Source organism: Chrysemys picta, chromosome 7 (genome assembly GCF_011386835.1).
Source record: "Chrysemys picta bellii isolate R12L10 chromosome 7, ASM1138683v2, whole genome shotgun sequence".
NCBI classification, from domain to species: Eukaryota; Metazoa; Chordata; order Testudines; family Emydidae; genus Chrysemys; species Chrysemys picta.
Window position 1 is genome coordinate 86,794,427 of NC_088797.1, and position 23,968 is coordinate 86,818,394.

At 45.2% G+C, this 23,968-nt stretch overlaps 1 protein-coding gene across 3 annotated transcripts in view; it reads right to left on the reverse strand.

The window, feature by feature from the left end:
- The window catches only part of CDH23 (cadherin related 23), a 533,292-nt gene that overhangs the window by 435,650 nt on the left and 73,674 nt on the right, over window positions 1-23,968 (reverse strand). For all 3 annotated transcript variants that reach the window (XM_065551950.1, XM_065551951.1, XM_065551952.1), the window contains one exon: window positions 21,689-21,766. In XM_065551950.1, the coding sequence (XP_065408022.1) occupies window positions 21,689-21,766 (78 nt within the window). The remainder of the gene's footprint in view (window positions 1-21,688; window positions 21,767-23,968) is intronic.

The window sequence follows — 23,968 nt, forward strand, 5'->3', positions numbered from 1 at the left end:
TCAGCCATTGTTATACAAGGGTATCTCTACACTGCAATAAAAAACCCGCAGCTAGCCCGATGCCATCTGTCTCGGGCTGGGGCTCATGGGGCTCAGGCTAAAGGGCTGTTTAATTGCAGTGTAGACGATCAGGCTCAGGCTGCAGCCTGAGCCTCCCATCTCACAGGGTCCTAGCATCCAGGCTACAGCCCAAGCCCAAATGTCTACACTGCACTTAAACAGCCCCTTTATCCCACGCCCCGCAACCCTGAGTCAACTGGCATGGACTAGCTACAAGCTTTTAACTGCAGTGTAGACACATCCTTAGTTGCTTTGAACTACTACTATACCTGAGGCTGTCTTATCTTTGCCATTGTGCCATTTCCTGTGATTTCCCCATCTACGATCTCCTTTGATTTAACTCCATTTCAAATAACCCATCATAACCAAACACATAAAGGCCTGCACAGTCATAAAAAACAACTTCCCAGTTTGTTACAACTAGCACATAGACTCCAGGCAAGATCAGGGCCCATTGTACTAGGCACCATACAACAGACACACGTAATGAAAGACGGTCCCTGTCATGAAGAGTTTTCCAGTCTATGCAGACAGGATAGACAAAGGGTGAGAAGGGAAGCAGAAGCACAGAGAGATGAAGTCACACAGTAGGTTAATGGCAAAGGTATTGGACTCACCACTTTCCTCATACACAGTGGATATCTGCACGAATGAAGATTTTCCCAACACAAAGAGTGCCAGATTTTTTGAGGCCTGACTGTCACAAAAAGTACCATAAATTCTGACACCATTTGATTAGACCAGGCCTAGAACACCTGCCCAGTCCAAAGCTTTTAAAAAAAACTGAAATTCATACAATCCACCTGACAGAACTGATACCATCTCTTATTCATCAGATCAAGAAACACAAACCAGCAAAAAGTACTTAAGATAAGCCAAATGCTTTCTCTGCAACAGACTAGAATACATTGTCTCTTCTTCTGTTAGATGTAAAGCAAGCAATGTGAAGGGGGGCAAAAGGGGGAGGAAAAAAATCTTAAATACAAAGCACCTATTAAAAAAACTGAGGCAACACCACCACCCTTTCCATCTGCCAGGAGAAACCTCTTCTCACCATTGCTGTGTGCCAGACTGTTGTGAAGTGGCCCATGCTCTGTAGGCCCCCCTCTCCACTCTTTTCTGCCCCCCACGGACAGGACTGTATGTAAATTTGGAAGAGACATCAGAAATTTAAAGCTATTATCAGACCATCCTATTCCTCCCCCCCAAACTATGACTTTACCAGTTTGGGAGTTTTATTTTTCTTCTCCTCTTCAGCATGGAACATTAATTTATGACTATTTTTCCAATTCCACAGAAGTAAAAAGGTAATAGCGTTTAGACTATTTGCTTTCTATAACCTGCCTTTCACAGCTATGTGCCTGACAGGACAGCAGACAATGTCCCAATCATAGGGACAATTTCTCCTGGAAAGCGAAGAAGAATTCATATCTGGCATGGAGATTTTTTCCCCCCTTTTCATGCCAGCAAAACTGCAAGTAAACAGCTGTAAAAATTGATAACCAGAAGGACTGTGCTGTCTGCATGGGGAATCTCTTGCATAGTTGCATCCTTAAGCAGTTCAGCAGAGTCAAGCTGAGACGTTATGAAAATTATCAGACCTCAAGTCTGACATGCTCTACTGCATGAACCATTTGGACAAGCAGAAAATCCAGATGGGTTTCACTGGTGAGTTGAGTCCCCCCAGCTCCTAGGAACTTGCTCTGTATGTTTGTGCAACAGCACATCCAAGACTCTGACTTTCATGGTCCTACCAGTTGCAGCTCTGTCTGGGGAATTAAAGAGAGCAACCCTTCTAGTCTAGGCCTATGGGAGCCGTGCACAGTCATCTGCCAATAGAAGTGTCTCTTGCAGACATCATAGGCTGCTTTAATGGGGCATTGCTGTGGGAAGACAATTCTAAGCTGACCTTGGTCTTTCACTGATTAGATCCACACATGCTAGCTGTGGCATAACGGGGGAAGATCTTGGATGCCAAGATAGAAAGGAGAAGGTGGTCTATCACTTCTGTGTTGGCAGCTTACTGTCAGCAACACGGAGTGATTAAAGTCTTGCAAAGTCCATGGACTTTCTAGTTGTCTGGATGAGTGAGTTCAATGGAACTATGCCTATTTACACCAGCTGAGGAGCTAGGTCTCAGGGATCTTAGCTACATGGAACTGCCCAAGACTTCAGCCAAAGTCAGGAACTTCGAAAGAAGGTCTAAAGACCATAATGCATCTCACAGTACAACAGGACATTTTGTCCTGGTCTCCTATTTCTTCCTAATTAGCTTATTCTCTGAAGCATATGCACTAACAGCCATTAAAGTGTAGCTAAACACATGCTGTTAGTATACTATTAGGCCCAGACCTCAGCAAGGTTCATAAGCACATGCTTAGCTTTGAAGTCAATCTGACTACACACATGCTTCAAGTTAAGCATATGCCCATATACCCTGCTGAAATCAGGGTCAGGAACATTTGATACTTTTTAAGGCTCATTGCTTACTTTTTTTAGCTATTTGCCTTAATATCCTGCCGCACTGAATTCCACATGTTAAAACTCTGCAAACAGAAGTGCTTATTTTTTACTGTTTAAAATTTGATTACATTTCATTGCTCTTGTATTACAGTAAAAGGTAAATTCCAGTAAGCGGATTGATTTTCTGTATACCCCTGGTCATTATATTTCTCTGCTATACCTATTCCTTCTCCTCTCCTTTCCAAACTCATTAGTCTCTACCTGTATGAAAGCCCCTCCCTTCCAGAGCCTGGATCATTTGTTATCCTCCTCTGGGCCTTTTACATTTCTGCAAGGTCTGGGGGGTTTTTTGTTTGTTTTGTTTTAAATTACCTGACCAAAATTTAACAACAGTATTCAAGATGAGGCTGTAGCAGATTTATATAATGGCATTATGGCATAATCCATAATATTTTATATCTCCTTGTTCACTCACTATAGGGTGCCACTTGTGGCTTCATCTGGGGTTGGGGATTAGCTCTCTCCCATCTGGTGCCTTCTTCAGTTTCTCACCCCATGGGATGTCTCGCTCTCTGAACTCAGGGTGCTCCCTCTTTGTGACTTGGTCCTTTGGCCAGGTCACTGTATGGTTCTCTCTTTCCAGGGAATCAAACTCCCTCCAGACCAGCTGTCCGGTTGGCATCTCCAATACTGTGCCACTTCCCAGTGGGTGGCATAGGAACCCAGGTCTGCTCTCTACACTGGATTCCAGACCAGGGACCCTATAACAAGCAGCCAAGGTCTATGCAGTCCCCTTTCCTTCCTGCTGTTTCCTTTGGCTTCTTCCTACCTTGCCTTCTCGGGCTCTCTTTCCCCACAACTCCTCTGGGGTTAACCCTTCTTCCAGGGTTAGGATTCCAGGGCTTGTTCTCCCTATCGGGTTTTCATCTCCCCACCTCTCTGCTCCAGAGAGTGACTTCAGCCTCTCCCCCTTCAGCCTCCTTCTGGTGTCAACTTCATGTCTTTATACTAACCAGCCTGCTCCTGCCCAGCTTGGCTTCATGTTCAGTTAAGGCTGGTTCCTCCTCCAGGTGCAGCCAGGCACCATAATTGGCCTTTCAGGCCCACATTAACCCCTTCAGGGCCTGTCTGGGGAGCACATCCCATCATGGTCCTTTAGCTGAATATTCATTTTTTTAAAATATATCAGATTCAAGTAGTAAACAAACAAGAGAAAAATATGACTGAATTACCTTCCTAATTGCACACACACAGAAAGACAACCTACACAGTATAATACAGGAGATTCAAAAGAGCAATAATTTGACAAAGCAATACAGATGAATGGAATAAAATTGAGTTACTAACCATTAAAGGTCAAGTATTTGAAATCTTTTCCCCTTGTGTATAATGCAATATTAATACATCTTTAAGAAATGGATACACAGATTATTCACTCTCTTTTTTTCTTTCTTTTTTTTTTTTACAGCTGCTGCAAACAGAGATGTTTTCACTGCATTGTTCATAATTCTATCTCAATATTTTTCCCCAAATGGTTACAGCTAATGCAAAAGCCATCAGTGTGTATGAGAAGTCTGACATGAGGAATCAATGTATTAACTTATACTGTCAATCAAACGTATTCATCTGTTAAATGCAAGAGTATGTTAGTTTTGTGTTAAGGTTGCACAGTTAAAACATTAGGAAATGCTGACTCATGCAGCAATATTAGCTTGGGCACATTGCACCTACTGTATTTCCAGGTCGTACAATAACATTGTGAAATTTTCATATATTAAAAAGTTTACATTTCCCTATTTCTTTAAAACAAGGAAAGGATTAAACTTTATCATTAAGCTATTTTAAGCACTGAAGGTGGCATAAGCCCTTTAACAGCTATAAGGAATTAAGAATATAATGTCCACATCTACAGATATGCACTAATCATGTGTGTGGTTTATTTTATGAGTATAAACTCCCAGACAATGACATTTTGTAGACATGCTCAGTACAAAACAATTTAAAGTGTTCATAACTGTTCATTTTCAACCAATTATTTTCATACCTGATTATGGCCATTCTCCTCAACAAGGACTAGTAGCATTCTAGTTTTCAAGCTCAGCCATCTTTGAGTTGTGTTAAAAGAAGTGTGATCTTTAATTATATATTAAATCAGCAGGAAACAGTTTAAAAGGCAACTGAAAGGATTTTGCTTAAGCTATTGAAGGAAAAAAACCCACATTTCAATTGAGCACAAGCATTAAAAAGTTTAATTAAAAGATTAATTTTAGAAAGTTAAGAGTGTGAAAAGTGGGTAAAAATGTAATTAAAATTAGCTTGCAGCCTTAATAGTAGTTTTCACTACAGCACCTGCACTGTAACAAAAAAACGCTCAATGCACATTTTTGCATTATTTAATTGATAAATTTATAATCTTGTGAATTACTGCATGTCAGCACCACTCTCAACCTTCTTTCTATTCCTAGCACTTCTCATTTTCCACATCTGTCATTTCAACTGCAATTTCAGTGAAGAGCAGTGCGGGGAAGGAGGAGTACACAGAGATGGGGGAAGGAAGAGTACACAGATGAGGTTATACATAGGACTCTGTGTCTGTCACAGAGGTTGCAGAAGTCATGGATTCAACGACTGTCCACAATCTCCGTGATTTCTGCAGCAGCCAGGGTGGCTGATCCCAAGGCCGCCCAAGCAGCTGGCTCTGGGGCTCGACTGGTGAAGTCAGCAGAGTTTGTAATCAACTCTTTCCATTTTTATTTAAAAGACAAAATAAATACAAAAATGTCACGGTGTAACATGAGAAGTTGTAAGATCTAACACTCAAAGATCAGGAATTACAAAGATAAAGGTTACTCCAGTCTGATATTTGGTCCAGATTGCATATATAGTATTTTGTATTCCACTCTTCCTTGTTACATGTAAACATGAATGTATTGCTCTGTTAGTAGACTATAAAATAAACAGCACACACAAAATTGCTGATTTCACAATTTTAAAGATTAATTTTTAGTTGCCTGACTTTCTGAATATTTGATCAGAGCCTTAATATTATATACACTATAGGGATTTTTTTAATTTAATATAGAAGAACAAGAATGTAATGCCATCAAGGAACCCTCTAATGATATCAGAAACCATGAGAAAAGAGCTTGTGTCACAAGAACAAATGAAATATCCAGGGCCAGCTCTGGCTTTTTGGCCGCCCCAAGCAAAAAAAAAAAAAAAAAAAACCTGCGGTGCGGCCGGAGCACAGGTGCAGAGGGACTGTCTGGAGGGGGGAGGAGAGAGGGAGAGAAGGGGCGGCCAGGGCTACAGCAGGAGCACTGCCACACGGACCCTCCCGCTGTGCCGCCTCCTGCCGCGAGGGCTCCGCTCCGGTCGGCGGGGAGGGAAGGAAGAGAACTGCCCTGCAGGGAGCTCTGGTTCTCCGCGCCGCTGCCCCCTACAGGGCGGCCGGAGCGGAACAAGAACAAACAAACAAACAAAAAAGCGGCCATGCCGCCCTAGGATTGGGCAGAATGCCGCCTCCAACAATCGGCCGGCTCCAAGCACCAGCTTGCTCAGCTGGTGCCTGGAGCCGGCCCTGGAAATATCCTTGTATTATGCTGTTTTGTAGTACTGTATGTTTAGAATATTCACATTTATTATCATTATAGCACGCACAAGTGTGCCTGACACTTCACAGAACAAATAAGAGGGCACAGTCTCTGCCCCAAAGAGTTTGCAGTGTAGTTTTAGACAGAACATAATGTTTGAGGGCAATACTGTGACCTAACAACAAATACTGAAGTGGGGATTAAGTTCCTTCCAATTCCCTGCTAAACACCAGATTATTGATAACTTTTTTCAGACATACCTGAAATGCATTTTGTGAAGCTATCCAAGCAGATTTCATATTCAGTAATACCTCAATCTCTCTCACAGTCAGAGACCAGCCTATTCGTCTTGAATTACCCTTTGTAAATGCCAAATCAATTCTGCTAAATGCATACACACACACTCAGAGTAATGGCACACATGTGCGGGGGGTGATGAACATATATACAATCTCTGGCATAACTGGTATCACTTCTCAGGAATGCGAAAGCCATATCCTTTGAATGGAGCACAGACTACTCATTTCTGCCATCGGGCTCAGCCCCAAGGAGAGCCTCAGAACTTGAGGCAGCCAGACTGCTTTGCACAAAGGCCTGATCTACATTAGATACTTTATAAGATGATGTTAAAAAAAAATGATTAAGTTCTATAGCACTATGTAATCCTTCTCCTAGGTGCCAATGGCAGCAGCCAAGGGCCAGGTTCCATCTCTCTATGATCCTTTCTACAGTAAATAAAAGCATGGCTCAAGATTCTACCCAGAGCTGCACTCCTATTTCTGGCTATGGCAATTAAAATGTAACTTCCCCAGTCACTCTTCTAGGTGGTTCATTCCTACTTGCAAGCACTCAGGAGTCTAGGAATATTAGGGCTAAGAGAGGAAAAAAGAAACAGTAACCACCTATATATTTACATACAACCAAATGAGTAAATCCGGGGTTTGGGAGGATCACCGACCCCGTAGTCCAGCTTCACCGTTCAGCTTGTTGAGCTTCAGCTTTCTCAGTCGCACAACAATCCACACTCACCTAAATCCCTACTCACAAGTCTAGTTACACTCCACAGTATTCAGAGGGGAGAATTGGGGCTGGCCACATCTGGCTTTTCTTTCCCCTTTTCTTGTGTAGAGGGAGTAGAGATTCCATCCCCCTCCACCTAGCATCTAGAGCTGCTTGCTTTCCTCATGGCTGAAAGTGGCATAAACTGCACCAGTGCAAATCACAGCTTTCCTGATCTACAGTTGGAGCTTGCTCTGGTGCAGCTATAATAGTGGCTGGCCGCCAATTGCTGCAACTGGGACAAAACTGTCAGTGCAGCCAAGACGCTGGCAACTGACAACGTTTTAGCCAACCTTGTCATCTAGACTGGCTGTGGGCAAGGTTAGAGAAGACAGTAGAGATGGTCTACATATGCATCCAATGAAGTGGGCTGTAGCCCACGAAAGCTTATGCTCTAATAAATTTGTTAGTCTCTAAGGTGTCACAAGTACTCCTGTTCTTTTTGCGGATGCAGACTAACACGGCTGCTACTCTGAAACCGGTCTACATTAGGGCTTTCACAATTGTTAGCACTGGTGGAACTGCCCCAGTTACATGTAAACAAGTTACAACACATTTAGGACCTGTCCACACAACACATTTTAACCATATAATAACTGGGTCCTCTGATCTGCTTGTTTTGTAATGCAGTTGGGTCCCTTACTGGAGAGTATTTAAATGCAGAATGCAGCTATTTAGCCTCATAGAGGAAGAGCCCTTTGATGTACATGGAAGATGTGTGGTAATTATTGTCTATATATTTCCTCTTACAAACAAGCATGTTTTCTAAAGCTTCTCAATTTTTCTTCCAGTTTCATCAAATTTTGCAAATTCAAAATCATTTTGTGAAACTTTGCTAAACATTTCTTTTTAACAAAGCAAACCCTGCACCCCTCCTAGCAAGTACCAAAGAAACAGTGCAGAGAACATAGCTTGGTGACCCACAAATGGGTGGTCTTGGTGTGCCCCATGCCCACAAATACACACAGTAACAAGAACTGCAGCTTGTCTCAACAATGAGTTTACAACAGATTTGCAACCATCCTCTGTGCTTCATTTAATTCACACCTGGTTAGTACCCAATTAGTATCTCATTAACAGTATGCCTGAAGCACTTTCTTTACACTGAGGCTTTTAGCCCTTTTCACACACTTATTAGGCACCATTAGCAACATCCACACATACATACCTTATCCTAAGACTGTGCAGTCGGGTCCCAGTGCTGGGACTGGCAGAGCACTGTCAACTCCCCTCCACACCAATGGGAGCTGAAGGCATCCGATGACAGGATTAGACCCAGTCATGCAGTTACTACTTATTAGCACTGTACAATTATAAAACAATTTCAGGTCCAACAAGTACCTTCCTTTACTCAACACCTCAGCTGTTCCAGGGAATTCTACCCAGCTCAGCAAGTACCTTGTGGGATACTTTGCCCAGGCCCCTATGTGCATCCTTTGTTCATATTCAAATCCTCTCACTGGCACAGTTCCCCCATAGCTCTTACAGCCTCATACCCTGCAAGAAGGCCACCCAGTGGAGAGGGAAGGGCATGATTTATAGGTGAGAACAGCTAGGTCTTGGAGTACAAGCTACAGCTTTGTCACTGAATTGTTAAACAAATAATGATTTCCCCGGTTATGTCACTAGTATTTCACCTAAAGCATCTAGTACATTGGGTGACTGGGAATATTATGAACTGACGTATGCAGCAGGGAACCCATTTCGTCATCTTGTTTTGGGTGGTGTCAGGAACAGGTAGTTTTGCTTTTCTACTGACTCTCGGGGCATTGGCTGTTTTTCAATATGATACATGCTAAAACAAAGTAACATGAGAAAATTCAGATAAAAACACCTTTGACTTATAACTGTGCTCGTGAAATATCTGGTGGCAGTGTTCAAGTGGCCACATGCCATGTTACTTTTGCACTCGCAGGGGAGAAGGGAGGCAGGGAGAGACAGAAGAAAGAAGTATTATGCTGCTAATGATCCCCTTTCTCCTCTCCAAATTTCATCCCACATAGCTCCGCCCCCTGTCATTGGGTATTCACACACATACAGTAGCTAAGGGTCCAACAACTGGTTCATAAGTGTATTGTGAGGAGAGTTGTTTTACCACAGAGATTCCAAAAGTCAACAAATGGGAATAGGAATAAACTGAATACCACCATTTTTTTCCAGCTTTGCAGTAAGCAGAGCACCATGGTGGGACCAGACACCAAGATCAGTACAGTATTACTCTGCAAAAAATGCCAGCAGAAATGTGTGTGTGGGGGGGGGGACAAAATAGATGAGAAAGTATATGCACAACTGCATGGAGATATCATCACTAGAAGCAGCAGATAATGTGGCCTGTTGCCCCCCAGGATCCCACATGACTCCCAGAGCATCAATGATTCTTGTGACCCGAACACTGCACAAAAAGAATGACAGGAGTGATGATCCATTAATGAACATGGACAGGAAGATAGATACTAAATTCAGGATAATGCAGTGGCAGCTGCCCCTGTGCTGCATAGACCTTTGGGTCTGCTCCTTATCCAGGATCTCTCCTCATTGTCATAGGCATGTAGCCAACGCATTGCTAAATCTGAGCATCACATGCTGCATTTAACACAGAGAGAGAGAGTACAAACTGAGAGTCAAGTACATTACTCCAAAGCCACTAGTTTCCCATCCTCCTTTGTGAATCCTAAACTGATCTCTTTTCCCACATTAAATAATTCTTGCCTTGATTCCTGTTCTATAAGGGGGAATACAGTAAGAATCCTACAAAACCAAGCAGCAACTAGGGTTGCCAACCTACAGGATTGTCTTGGAGTCCCCAGGAATTAAAGATTCATCTTTAATTAAAGATTATGTCATGTGATAAAATCTCCAACAATACATCCAGCCAAAATAAACATAAGCACACACAGCAAACTAGCCTCATCATAGCACAACTAAGTTATGGAGCCACAGTTGCAGCTCCATAGGTAAGACTGAGTGGAGTTTTGCGAACGTCAAAGATGGAGAGTTCAGTTCACATAGCTACACCTCCAAAGTTCTGGATATCTCCATTATCCAAAACTATGAAAGACTCCATCAGGCCAGACAGTCCCCATCATTCCTGTTTGGCATTGTTCTTTTCTACTCACTCCCGTAAGAATAGAGTGGCCTACTCCCTTGCTCTGGAGTCTTGGGCAGAAGGTAGGCCCATTCTTCTTGTGGTGTTCATGGAGGACCAACCAATCAAGGTCAGTGCCTACCCCATCCCACTGCATCAGAGTCTCCATTTTCATAGAATCATAGAATATCAGGGTTGGAAGGGACATCAGGGGGTCATCTAGTCCAACCCCCTACTCAAAGCAGGACCAATCCCCAGACAGATTTTTGCCCCAGATCCCTAAATGGCCCCCTTAAGGATTGAACTCACAACGCTGGGTTTAGCAGGTCAATGCTCAAACCACTGAGCTATCCCTTCTCTGAGCTTACATATAACAGAACCTCTTAAGATAAATTTGAAAACTCATCAAAATGATTCAAATGACGTTCCCTACTTCATTTGTTCTACCTGACACAGTGGAGATAGGTGTTAGTATCCAGAAGAAATAGTGTCTCGGGCCAGGAATCCTGGTGATGCAGCCCGAGACAGCAACAAAGTAAAATAATGTGACCTTTGGGTCCTTTGAATGGCCTGAACAGGACATGGAATTGAATACACACAGACCCAGTTCTTTGCTCTGCAGCATGCTTTTGGCTTGAATGGGGCTCTACAGGTACAGGAGTGTATCCCTATTATTCTTAAAGTGTGATTGGAACCTTAAATCCTAATTCCCTTCCTTATTGGAACACTCAGGGTTCCCAAAAAGTTCTAAAGTGATGCTGAGATGCAATGCCACTCAGGGGCTATTCTGGCAGCCAAGGCTCACCAGAGTACACCAGCATTATGTTCATGCCATCATATCTGGCCACCAACAAGCGCTATAGGTCAGGCTGTGCCAGCTTTACACCATAGACAGGAAAATTCCTCTATGCAAGGAGAATTGTCAGATGTCCATTCACGCCTGTTTTAAAGTCTCCTTTGTGCAGCCCAAGCAGTGCAAAGCAAACAAATAGAGACTAGGATCTGACCCACAGAATTTAGTAGAGAATTATCTCTGCACTATTGAGTTCTATAGGTTGGTTTAAAAATTTTGTAGAAAAGTTACAATTCTCTCAAATTCCATGGGGTGTTTCCATAAGATCAGTAGCTGGTCCTTGTGTCACAGTGTCCGATGGAAGGTTTCTAGGTTATCTGAAAAAACATCTAAACTTGTAAACATCAAAATGTATGAGCTCATTCTCGAGTTTTTAATCTACTTTAACCACGGCTCCTGAGGCAATAACCTCACAAAGGCCAATACTGTGACATCAGAACATCATGCTAAAGTTGATGACGTAGTGGTCTCACAGGCCTGTCCCGTCACATAAGCCCAGCAAGCTGTGTGCTGATCCAATGACAATTTATCTGACAAGTTCAGAAAATTAGAGATGATGAGCCAATAACCTTACAAAGGCCTGTGCCTCAACATCAGCTCAGTTAAATAGAGGGTCTGAGCTAGTGGCCTCACAGTTTCCTATCCCTCAACTTCAGGCCAGCAAGCTGGAGTTTTTGAGTTAGTGAGCTCACAAGACCAGATGTCAGACATCCAGCAAGCTACATGCAAGGACTCTGTGACAAGAGCCCAGGTCTGTAGAGCCTGGGACAGCTGGTAGTCCTACCGTGCCACCGGGAGGCCACACAGAGGCACAGCCAAGGACCACGATGGAGAGTAGGTGCTGCAGAAAGTACCGTCCAAGAGACCTAGATTGACAATACCCTGCAGCCCGTTGATTAGCCAAGCACCCTATTTAACCCCAGGGGTTGCCTCGGAAAGTTGTTTGTAACACCAGACCCTGCTTGAGCTCCTGATCTCCAACCTCTGACTCCAGCCTGACTCTGACCCAGATTTCCGCCTCTCAGTTCTAACCTGGTACTGCCTCTGATCTCCAGTCTTCGATCCTGGCATGCCCCTGATTCTTGCTTACAGAACCTGTCTCTTGCTATTCCTCCAGTTCCTGCACAGCTACCACCATCCACTGATGGGCAGACCTCAGCCCAGCCGTGACCACTAGACCAGACCACCTACGCACTGGTCCATTACTCTAAACTAACGTTCAAGAACCGTGACTTGAATGCCCGAGATCCTATGGAGACCTGGGCTTCACATCAGACCAGTAAGCTAGAGGTGCTGAACCAGTAAACTCAGAAAGGCCTGTAACTTGCCATCAGTTCACATGCAGAGAGGTGCTGAACCAGATACCAGCAAGCTATCATGGCTTCAGCTCATTCCAGTAAGCCAGCAGTGCTGAACGAGTCCCCACAGAAAGTCCAGTGCCTTGGCATCTTCCCAGCAAGCAAGAGGTGCTGAGCCAGAGAGTTCATAGAGGTCCGGGCCTTCACATAATTCCAACAAGCTAGTGTGTTTGTTCCAGTGACCTCACAGAGACTCTTACTTGGATACAAGCCCAGCACTCTAAAACTATTGAGCCAATAACTTTGTGGAGACTTATGCTTTCCCATCAGATCGGAATGCTAGAGATGCGAGTCAGTGAGCTTAGAGAGACTTGCACCCTGACATCAGCCCAGCAAGCTATAGATGTTGACGCAGATACCTATCAGATATCTGTTCCTCTAAATCTGCCCAGAAAGCTAGAAGGGCTGAGCCACTGTCCTCACAGCTGTCTCTCCCTTGAGATCAGCCTAGCACACTCAAGCAGCTTAGCTAGTTTGCTCCTGAAGAGTGCACAGAGGCCTGCGCCTTGATGTGTAAAGCTAGAGGTATTGAGCCAATGTCTCATCATGAATGCAGCAAGCTAGGACTGGGGAACATCAGCTGTGTTCATTTTCCCTGCTCAGAAATATATGATGAACTCAGATATCTAGGTCGGAGCTGACTTTTGCTGATGCCCCAGTGGCAAGCTCTGTCTTTCCACCTGTCTGAAATACCAGCAGGTGTGCTATATTCTCCTGGGCAAAACTCCCAGCAACAGACAGGTTTCTCATCCAGAGCCAAATACAACTGAAGAGATAGTCCCAGCAAGAACAATCAAAATACCATACCCTGGCCTCTTTTCATGTTGAAGTTACCCATGGATAGTCAGACTGCACAGTGAAACTCTGGAGTATTCATCTATATTTGCCATTCTAGTATAGCAGTTTCAACCTCAGGTTTTATAGCTGTGGTTTGAATAGGCCCTCCCAACCTGTGAAAGGAGTGAGCACCCCACAGGTAGCACTAGAGCACCCCAGAGGTAGCACTGCTTGGCCATCCCTCCCATCCTCTGCTCCTATACCAAACCTTGTAGTTACCCACACACACAATATGCCTTCACCATTCTCACCCTGAAAATGGAACAGTCCTAAAGTATGTTGTTGGAGTCCATCCTGACAGCATAATCAAACAGTTACTACTACTTGAAGATGGCATTATCCCCCAATTACATTTAAATGCAGCAGCCAAGATGAAGGGAACTCAGAACCAGACTCAAAAGTATTACCACCTGAGTTATTTGCGGAGTTACCTCTTCGGTTGGGTATTTACAAGGCTCCAAAGCACGCAACTTTCCCAGAAACATGTGCAAAGGCAATATAGCTAATTACAAGGTTACACCCTGTTCTGAAATTTGCTAGGCAATCTCAGTTTTCTCAGGTCTGTCCCACATCCTGTAAATCCATCTTGCTGGGCAATTAGGGAGTCATGACATGATTTTCAGTGATGACATTGTAACGAGGTGAAGACATCATGCATGCCAGTGTGTGATGATATTCCAGGATGATGTGAAAACACAAATGTCATATAATCAGGCTGCAGCATCATGTGATTATTTTGTCCCACAAATGTCACACCAGGAGGTGATGTTCCCCATTTTCTTACAGCAAAGGAAGGTTCAGGGGTTGTGCATTTTGTTTTTCATTGTATAGCATGGGAGAACTAGGAGCCAAGAACTGCCAGATCCTAATCCCATCATAACATTGATTCCCTCTGTAGTTCACTTAAGGGCCAGTTTTTGTTTGTTTGTTTGTTTGTTTGGGGGTAGGGGAGGATTAAAGGCACCTAAAGTTGCAGACAGTTCCTGAGAAGGTTTTCAAAAGGCTCCATCTGGGGCTGTAGGCACCTAAATACCTTTAATAATTTGGCTTTAATCTCTTGCCCTCATTCCATTCTGTAAAATGGGGATGACACCACTTACCTACTTCTTGTGAGGATTAATTAGCAAAATGTCTCAGAAGTGATTTTAAGAGTAAAAGCAACTGCAAACTATTGTCACTATATTTGTGGATATCCATTGTATGACAAACTCCATTCCACTTTGAGGCAGATGCAAACACAGCAGCACCTCCTACCCAATCCCCCCTAATATCATGCTGAACCATACACCTAATCACAGACAGATGCACAAATATTTGTCCTGCATCATCATTGAACCAGTTCTCAGTTATACATGCAAAGTCAGGGGCCTTGTCCTTCATCAATTCATAGATGGTGATAACCTCATTAGCTATTGACTTTGCATTAAAGGGTATAGGAACGATGAATAGGAAATTCTGGTTCTCCACAACTTGCCTTCCACAAGGTAAAACCAATGAGACCAGGATTAAACACCTGAGTCCAAGTTTATGCCCCACAGTTTTGTCTTCTACTTTGTCTTCCCTGCTTCCCATCACAGGGAGTGAGGGGCCCAAGCATCTGCAACCAGTCCCTCCATAGCTCCTGCAACTTCACCCATTTCCAAACAGACCCTCCTTGTCCCCTGTGCTGCCATTACCCACTTCTTGTTTGCAAGTAAGAAGCCTCTGCCATGGCTCTAGGCTGGCAGCCCTGTGGCTGGGTGATCCCCCCCACCCTTTCCTCTCTTTAAACCAGCCTCTTGTCATGCACATCAGAGTACCTAATATTCCTTCACTTCACTCATTTCTCTATTGTCCTTCAATTTCTTCTCTGCTGCCTAGCAAATTCAATTGTTTTTGTATTCCTCATATTTGTGTTTTATATTCCCCCTCCAACTCTCCCCCTCCCCAATTCTGTAGAGTGTATTTGTGTTTTTCATTACTTCTGGGTGAAATAACTGACGAGGGGGATCAGTCCACCTGAAAATTGCTCTCCCTGGACTTAAATGAAACAGATGGGCATTGATGGTGTTTTCAGAGAAATTAATCAGCCTGGACTGGCGGCAGTGCCAGGAGCTCCATAGGCCCAATCTAGACTAATGAATTCCAAGCTCTCGGTCTTAATAGCTCCTGACAAGACTAATTTACTCATGTAAGTGATTAGAGAGGGAATGATCTCTTTAATTGTTGCTTAAGACTCTTTTAGGCATCACGTGAGGGAAGAGGAGGCTGTTAATTTCTAGTCGGGTAAGCGAGAATACAGGGGACTTTTTTGGAAGGGAAGAAGTTAACAAAGAGAAGGGAATGATGCAGATATTTTGGCACTTCCTCCCCGCTCCCTCCCCCATCTAGGGTATTCCAAGTTGGGTGCAGTTTGGAGGGGATTTGTCCTGCCGATGGATGACTGAATTCACTGTCCTGATGACAAAGGGTTACCTTTTGAATCAACTGAACATCTGAGAAAGTATCCATTCAAAGATGCAGCCTACAGTTCGATTTCTGTTGCATGAGTGCAGCTATTGGAATGATTACTGGATTCTTTAGTAAGTCATTCTTCCCTGAGAGTGTCACAACGTCACAGGTTCAAATCCCCCACACCGTAATTTCATATGTAGTAATAACACCTCAATGTAGGAGAAGGGGATACTGCAGCACTGCTATGCTGTCCTTTGCATGCAACATTAAAGGAAGGTCCCTCATACTCACTGCTGGTAGAATTTAAAGATACCATGACAGTGCTGAGTAAGCAGCTGGGGTAACCATGATCAAAATTCCCATAGGAAATACAGGTTCCAATATCCAAGACGGTGTGGCAACTCTTGCCAAGTATATAATGACAGCTGTGTTTGTCTATAGTCACTACAGATCCTATTTATGTAACTCCTTGTATAGCATTTGGGAGTCCATGAGTATAATGTGCACTTTATCATTCACTACCTGGGGGCTGTGCTTCTGACACTGTGGTGAAATATCTGCTTCCAGCTAGTTGTGTCCCAGTCCAGAACATTTATGGCTTCCAGACGACTTTTTTAATTTGAGAAATGTATGCAAGGATGGAGGGGGGTGGGGGGAGAAACACGCTAGACCAGGGAGGATGATGACAATTCTGTTTTGTGAAGGATTTTGATATTAGTCTTCGTTCCAATCAGGAACAAAACTTGAAATTTTCAAAAAATTCTCCATAAAAGAAAAGAAATTTTCAAAAAACTGTTGGTTTGGACTGATTAAAAAAATGTCCTTTAGATTTTGCTTTGCAAGACCATGCAAAATAAAAATTTTGAAGTGAAAAATCACTTCAAAATGAAACAAAGTCAAAATATTTCATTTTAATGTTGTCAAGACATCCTGTTTTGACATTAGGAGAAAAAATGTGAAAAAAGTTCTGACAAAAATGGGGCAAAATCTACACAATTTCACAAACTGTTTCAACTTCTGTAGAACCACATTCTCCATCAAAAAACATTCAAAGTTTTTCCAGTCAGCTCCACCTACCAGTTCCATTTACTCCATGTAGCTGCTTTCTTCATCAGAAGTTTCTCTAGGGCAAATTCACTAGTGATTAATTTTGTTATCCCCTTCAAATGCAGAGGGGTAGCAAATACACAAGAAGATAGAAATAATCTGTAAAGTGATCTACAGATATTAGTGCTGCAGTAGAGGCTGTTAAAGCACATGCAAATAAGCAAAGTCCTACACAAGGAGTGCAAGTAGAACTGCACAGGTACAAAACAGCAGGATAGCATCACATTTAAATGATTTTTTTCTTGTTTCCTTTATACCATCTTCATCTAGCATTTTCAAAGGCTGTGAAAGGAGGTGCCCATTAAAATCCATTTTAAGAGGTCGTCCACCATATGAAGAAGTTTGAGAGTCACAGCAGACCAAGAATCACAAAGACCAAATTCTGTTCTATTGCACTGCATTACAAACCACTGATAGGCACTGCTACCGACAATGCTAACTATCACACCTAGGGCTCACATTCCACTATGGTATTGGCTGGTTCAATGGGAGCAGGCAGCCATTGTTTCATGAGGTGCTATGTTTCAGATAGACCATGTGACGGAGTAGGGACTGGGGAGTATTGACCTGGTAATATTGCGTGGGAGTTTTATGCGTTTACTGTCTGCATTGGTGCTGGATGGTGGTGGGATATCAGGGTGTGACTTCACTTGAGGGATAATATTTGAGCATGTAACCTGAGCCCAGGAGGGGGTTGGAGGCAGGTGACACCTTCTGCCAGGGAAACTGGACAAAGACTGGAGGAGGAGCCGGGGGGGGGGGGTGTGTGGCTGAGTGGAGACTGCTGGACAGGGTTTCAGTTTGGAGCCGGCTGGGGAAACGGAGGGAGGCCCAGCACCGGGGTCTGGGCTCCCTACCCCCCAAGATGGACTTGATTGAGGGGTCCTGTTTTCTGTACCTACAAGCTCTGTTTTGGACTGTATTCCTGTCATCTAATAAACCTTCTGTTTTACTGGCTGGCTGAGAGTCCTGGTGATTTGCAGGAAGTGGGGGGGTGCAGGGTCCTGACTCCCCCACACTCTGTGACAGACCACAACACCCATTGCATGCTTTTGTCTGGACAGTCACCAAGTTAAAACTGGTGCTAAAATAAATAGCTGTGATTGGCTAAAAGTCAAGTGACCGTCTTTACTTGGATCCTACTAGTCCTCTGTGAATTTGGGGAAGGATCATCTTAGAGCAGTGGACTCCAAACTGTGGGGGGCATGAAGGAATTTGGGGGGGGGGAAGGTGTGTGGCGGTGCCCAGGCCAGCCCCCACTGGGGGCGAGGATAAAGCATCATGCTTCCAGCCCTGCTATGCCCCCAACCCTGTTCAGCCACCAGTCCTGTTCTGCCCTCCAGGCATGGGGGACGCGGAAGGAGCATCATGCTTCCAGCCCTGCTCTGCCCCCAGCCCTGCTCTGCCCAGGCCAGCCTCCCTGCTCCGCCCCCAGACCAGCTCTGACTCCAATCCCCTTCAATGCCTGGTCACACACTGCCCCCAGGCCCAGCTCTGCCTTCAGCCCAAGCTCACCTGCTGAGGAAGCCCTGGCTGTACAGTAATGGTGTGCAGGGTTGACGAGGGGTGGGGGGGGAAAGCCGGTACAAATTACTCGGGCCCGTCGGTCCGGAAGGGGGCCCAGCTTCCCCCCCACCCTCGTTGGCCCTGTTTAGCTGGTCCGCCCTTGCTGGGGGGCCTGAAAAATATTTTTCACCGGGGTCCTGATTGTGTGTGTGTGTGTGTGTGTGTGTGTGTGTGTGTGGCAAGTGGGGGTGCAACTGGAAAAGTTTGCGCACCACTGTCTTAGAACTTCTCAAGCAAGGTTGTCCCAGGTCCATAGGCTCTCTAGGGTGTATTCCAGGAGGGCTTTGCCACTGTCCCAGAAAATGTATAAATGAAGTGCCACACCATAGGGTGTGGGTAAGACTCTATTTGAGGGGCCTGTCATTGATCCACTGGATCAGCGCTATGCCCCATCTTTTAAACAGTCTCTTGAAGCAACCCCTTTTGTGTGGCAGACCTCCCAGGGGTCCCACTCCTTCCCTCAGCATAGGCCAGGCAGCCTCACCGCCTTGCAGATGAGCATTTGGGCTCCAGTAGTCCTGTTTCACGCTGTGATTTCTGTCCAGCGAGTCCAGATGAAATAGACTCTTGATAGAGACTTGCACGCTCTTCCGTGACTAATGCACCTCAGCAGGTATTTACAGTGACACTCAAGCAGTGTTTTCAAAACAGAGTAGGATTTATTAGACAGCTGGCACACAGCATTGCAAGTCCCTAAGTTAGCACAGAGAAATAAAGGTTAAAGCATAGTCCATTCTGGCCAAACCAGCACAAACTATCAGCCAGGTTATAGTGGATCGCGTCTTCGTCTCTCTCTCTCTCTCTCTGATTCCTTTGCAGCCAGCTTCCTCCAGGAGCCAACTCCTTATTCCCTGCCTGTGTCTCAGTCTTTTGTTCTTGAGCTGGAGTCTCTGCTCAGCTTCCCTGCTGAGAGGTGGGGGGCAAACTGCCTTCCTCTTGCTCAGTGGGTTTTAGGTGTCACTGTTTGGTCATTGGGACTTTTCCATTGTCTTTTGGGGATTCTGCATCGATATATCGCTTTCAGCATGTCCCTGAACAGCTCTATTCACTGCAGCCCAGACAGCAAGGTGACACCCTCACTCACCTCATGTTCTGCTCTGCCCCCAAGAGTACAGCTCACACTCTTAACTGTGCAAAGCGCAGAGGGAAATCGAGGCACACCGGATTCATAAAAATATTACAGAAAAGTCCCACTTCGTGACAGGTCCTTAGAACAACTGAATACAAAACTGAGGTCTCTCCGCGAGGTGGTTGGAAAGACCTGATTCCGGTGATTCACACCATTTTAATCTCTTAGCAGAAGCACCCTTGACTGGGGTCCCCCCTAAGTTTTGAAAGCCCTGCTGATGTTTCAGTAGCTGCTAGGTTCCTGCTGTGTGGATCTGCAGTGTATAAGTGTGAGGAAGGGTGGAACAGGCAGATGAAGGAGGCCAGTGAAAATGGGGCTCCGATAAGATCACAGCTATTAGCTTGCAGATGGAGGCCCAGACCAACAGTTGTGCACACACTGGGCTTACAATCAATTCCTTCAGCATTAAAAGCCAGCCACTGGCCCTGATTGAAGAGCACAAGTTTAATGGACTGAGAGCCTGGAAAGAGGCCAAGAAAGGCCCGATCAATTTCTACATTTACTAAAACTGATCACTAGCAAAACAAATAAATAAAATAAAAAGCTACATCTGTCAATCAAAAAATTGCCAATTTTCTCCAAGGGCACTATACACAAAATCTCGTCTCTACCCAAACTTTCAGCTCTTTCGTGACTGACTCTGGTAGCAGGATTGAGTGGCTGCATGCACTGTGAAAGCTTCTAGGATTTGTTTACTTGCTACAATGGAAAGCAGGAAAAGAGAGGGAAGTAGGCAACAAGAAACCCAGGTGAATAATTATTATATTACCAAAGCACCTAGAATCCTTACTCATGAACCAGGACCCTATTGTGCTAGGCGCTGTATAAAAACATTTATTTTACTATACTATCTATGGAAAGCCAGCCAAAATAAAAGGAGACTGAGGAAATCTGAGAGCACACATGCAGTTTGTATATTACACAATAGTATTTTAGTATGAAGTGCAACTGGGCTACAACCTATTTCCGTGTGTAATTTTTCTCCACTGGCACCTCTCAGAGCAGTTCTAGTTATGAGCTATAATTTTATTTAAGAGTCTATTTCCATCCCCTAATGCATTTAGATAACTTCCACTAACACCCAGGACTCTGATTCTCTGTTGCCCTCTAGACCTAAACTGGTGCAAAGTGGGTGTCAGACACTACTGTTCTGGTCTGGTAACAGTTTACACTTTGCACTGGTGTAAGTGACTAAACATGTTGCTGGGCAATGGAGAACTAGGCCCTCAAGCGTCAAGAGATCTCTGCTGAGGCTTGAACTTTCAAATTGCTATGCTGAGCTCTCCCTGGGCGATGCTACTTTGAGAGTGGAGGGCATTCAGCACTTTTTCAAGATCAGATCCTTGCTCTGGAAGATTTCACGGCAGAAAACCTTCTCCTCCCTCGTTTGCATATAAAGCCACTCCAGCTTCCCTACAGGAGAGAAGGCACACAGGATCTGATGGAGAATGAGCCACATAGTTTGGTATCCTGAATTGATATCTTAAACAAACACATCACACACTTCCCAAGTGAATGTTGCATATTTTCCCCACTTCTTTTCTTTTGAAAAAAGTTCCATTGTCCCAGGTGGTCTGGATCTTTTTCCCAGTTGGGCAACTTCAAACACACTTCATAGCCAGAATGGGTGCCTGTTAGCCATTCTGTGTGCCTCCTCCTTCCCACTTCAAAAACAGACTCCAACGAGAGACTGCTGAGCTAGAATTGATATGCAAACTAGACACAATCAACTCCGGTTTGAATAAGGACTGGGAATGGCTGAGCCATTACAAACATTGATTCTATCTCCCCTTGTAAGTATGCTCACACTTCTTATCAAACTGTCTGTACTGGGCTATCTTGATTATCACTTCAAAAGTTTTTTTTCTCTTAATTAATTGGCCTCTCAGAGTTGGTAAGACAACTCCCACCTGTTTATGCTCTCTGTATGTGTGTATATATATCTCCTCAATATATGTTCCATTCTATATGCATCCGAAGAAGTGGGCTGTAGTCCACGAAAGCATATGCTCTAATAAATTTGTTAGTCTCTAAGGTGCCACAAGTACTCCTGTTCTTCTCCTTCCCCCGGTCACTTTCACACACCCCAAACAGGCCTGGAAACACAATGCAATCTGCTCATTAACATAAGTGAGGCGAACTCACCCACGGGGGTATCCTCATTGATCAGCAGGTACGTGTCAAAGAAATAGTTGATGAAGTACGGCAGCCGATTGCTCAGACCTGAAAGGATGAAGAAAAATAAGGTTTTAAATTTATTTTATCCTATTTAATTTGATTGGAAGGAGGTTGTGGTAGAGGACTACTCGGAACAAACAGCTGGCAGTGCCCTGGGATCAGCCCTAATTCTCTGTGAGGCCAGCAGCAAGTCACTCAATCTTCCTGTGCCTTAAATCAACAGACCTTGGGAGACAAGCCAGTCCTTGTGAGACAAACCAGTCCTTGCTTACACACAGCCCCCATACCTGAAGCAAATACTCACCAGCAACTACACAACACACAACAAAAACACCATCCCAGGAACCAAACCTTGCAACAAATCCCAGTGCCAACTCTGTCTGCATATCTATTCAAGGGACACCATCATAGGACCTAACCGCATCAGAGGCTCATTCACCTGCACTAGGGTGACCAGATCACCCAAGTCAAATATCGGGATGCGGGGGGGAGGGGGCGTGGCGGGGGCGTGGCAGGGGACGGGGCCAAAAAACAACCCTTGCTCCGCAAGCGCTGGAGGGAGGCCCGGGATACTCAGAGGGAGCGCGGGGCCGGGGTGAGTAAGAGTCCGGCCTGGCCCCGAGCAGGCAGGACTCAGTTGGGTGGTAGGGAGAGGAGGGGGGCGGCCCGCGGTGCCAGGCGGCGGCTGTTCTCCCCCCCTGGGCAGCGGGACTCGGGAGCAGCCGCTGCTGCAGCTCCCACTGCCGCGGGGGAGGAAGCGGCCATGGCGCTCGGTGGCTGCGGCTCTGGCACCCCCGAACACCCCGAGCCGGGGCCTGCTGCGGGGGCGCCAGAGCCGCAGCCGCCAAGCGCCATGGCCGCTTCCTCCCCCTGCGGCAGTGGGAGCTGCAGCAGCGGCTGCTCCCGAGTCCCGCTGCCCGGGGGGGAGAACAGCCGCCGCCTGGCACCGCGGGCCGCCCCCCTCCTCTCCCTACCACCCAACTGAGTCCTGCCTGCTCGGGGCCAGGCCGGACTCTTACTCACCCCGGCCCCGCGCTCCCTCTGAGTCTCCCGGGCCTCCCTCCAGCGCTTGCGGAGGGAGGAGGAATGGTGAGTCTGGGGAAGAGGCGGGGATTCGGGGAGGGAGCCAATCGGGGGAGGAGGGGGTGGAGTCGGGGTGGGGGCGGAGGTGCGAGCACTTCTGGGCTCCAGGCTCCGGCGCATTTCCTTGTTTGTCCAGTGTCCCGACCGCACGTCGGTCGGGATGCGGGACAAACAAGGAAATATCGGGACAGTCCCGATAAAATCGGGACGTCTGGTCACCCTAACCTGCACATGTACCAATGTGATATATGCCATCATGTGCCAGCAATGTCCCTCTGTCATGTACATTGGCCAAACCTGACAGTCTCTATGCAAAAAAATAAACAGACACAAATGAGACGTCAAGAATTATAACATTCAAAAAACAGTAGGAGAACACTTCAACCTCCTGGACACTCAATTACAGACCTAAAAGTGGCAATTCTTCAACAACAAAAAACTTCAAAAACAGAGTCCAACGTGAAACTGCAGAACTGGAATTAATTTGCAATTACACATTAGACCTGAATAAAGACTGGAAGTGGTTGGGTCATTACAAAACCTAATTTCCCCCTACTGTTACTCACACCTTCTTGTCAACTGTTTGAAATGGGCCACTCTCATTACCACTACAAAAGTGATTTTTCCTCCCTTGGTATCCTACTGTTAATTGAATTGTCTCGTTAGACTGACCTCCCACTTGATATGGCAACTCCCATCTTTTCATGTTCTGGGTATTTATACCTGCTACTGTATTTTCCACTCCATGCATCTGATGAAGTGGGCTGTAGCCCACGAAAGCTTATGCCCGAATACATTTGTTAGTCTATAAGGTGCCACAAGGACTCCTCGTTTTCACAGCTTGAGGGACTCACCTGGTCCCATTCCTCACCCAACTGCCTGTGATAGCAGACAGGGTCACACTGTATGCAATGTAGCTGTAGCCATGTTGGTCCCAGGATATTAGAGAGGAAAGGTGGATGAGGTAATATCTTTTATTGGACCAACTTCTGTTGGTGAGAGAGAAAGAGAGAGACAAGCTTTCGAGCTTACACCGAACTCTTCATCAGGTCTGGGAAAAGGCACCCCCAGAGTCACAGCTAAATGCAAGGGGAAGCAGACTGGTTAGTGTATGTAGTTAGCACATATTGTAAGGGACCATTCACGATAGAGTGTCCCGTTAAC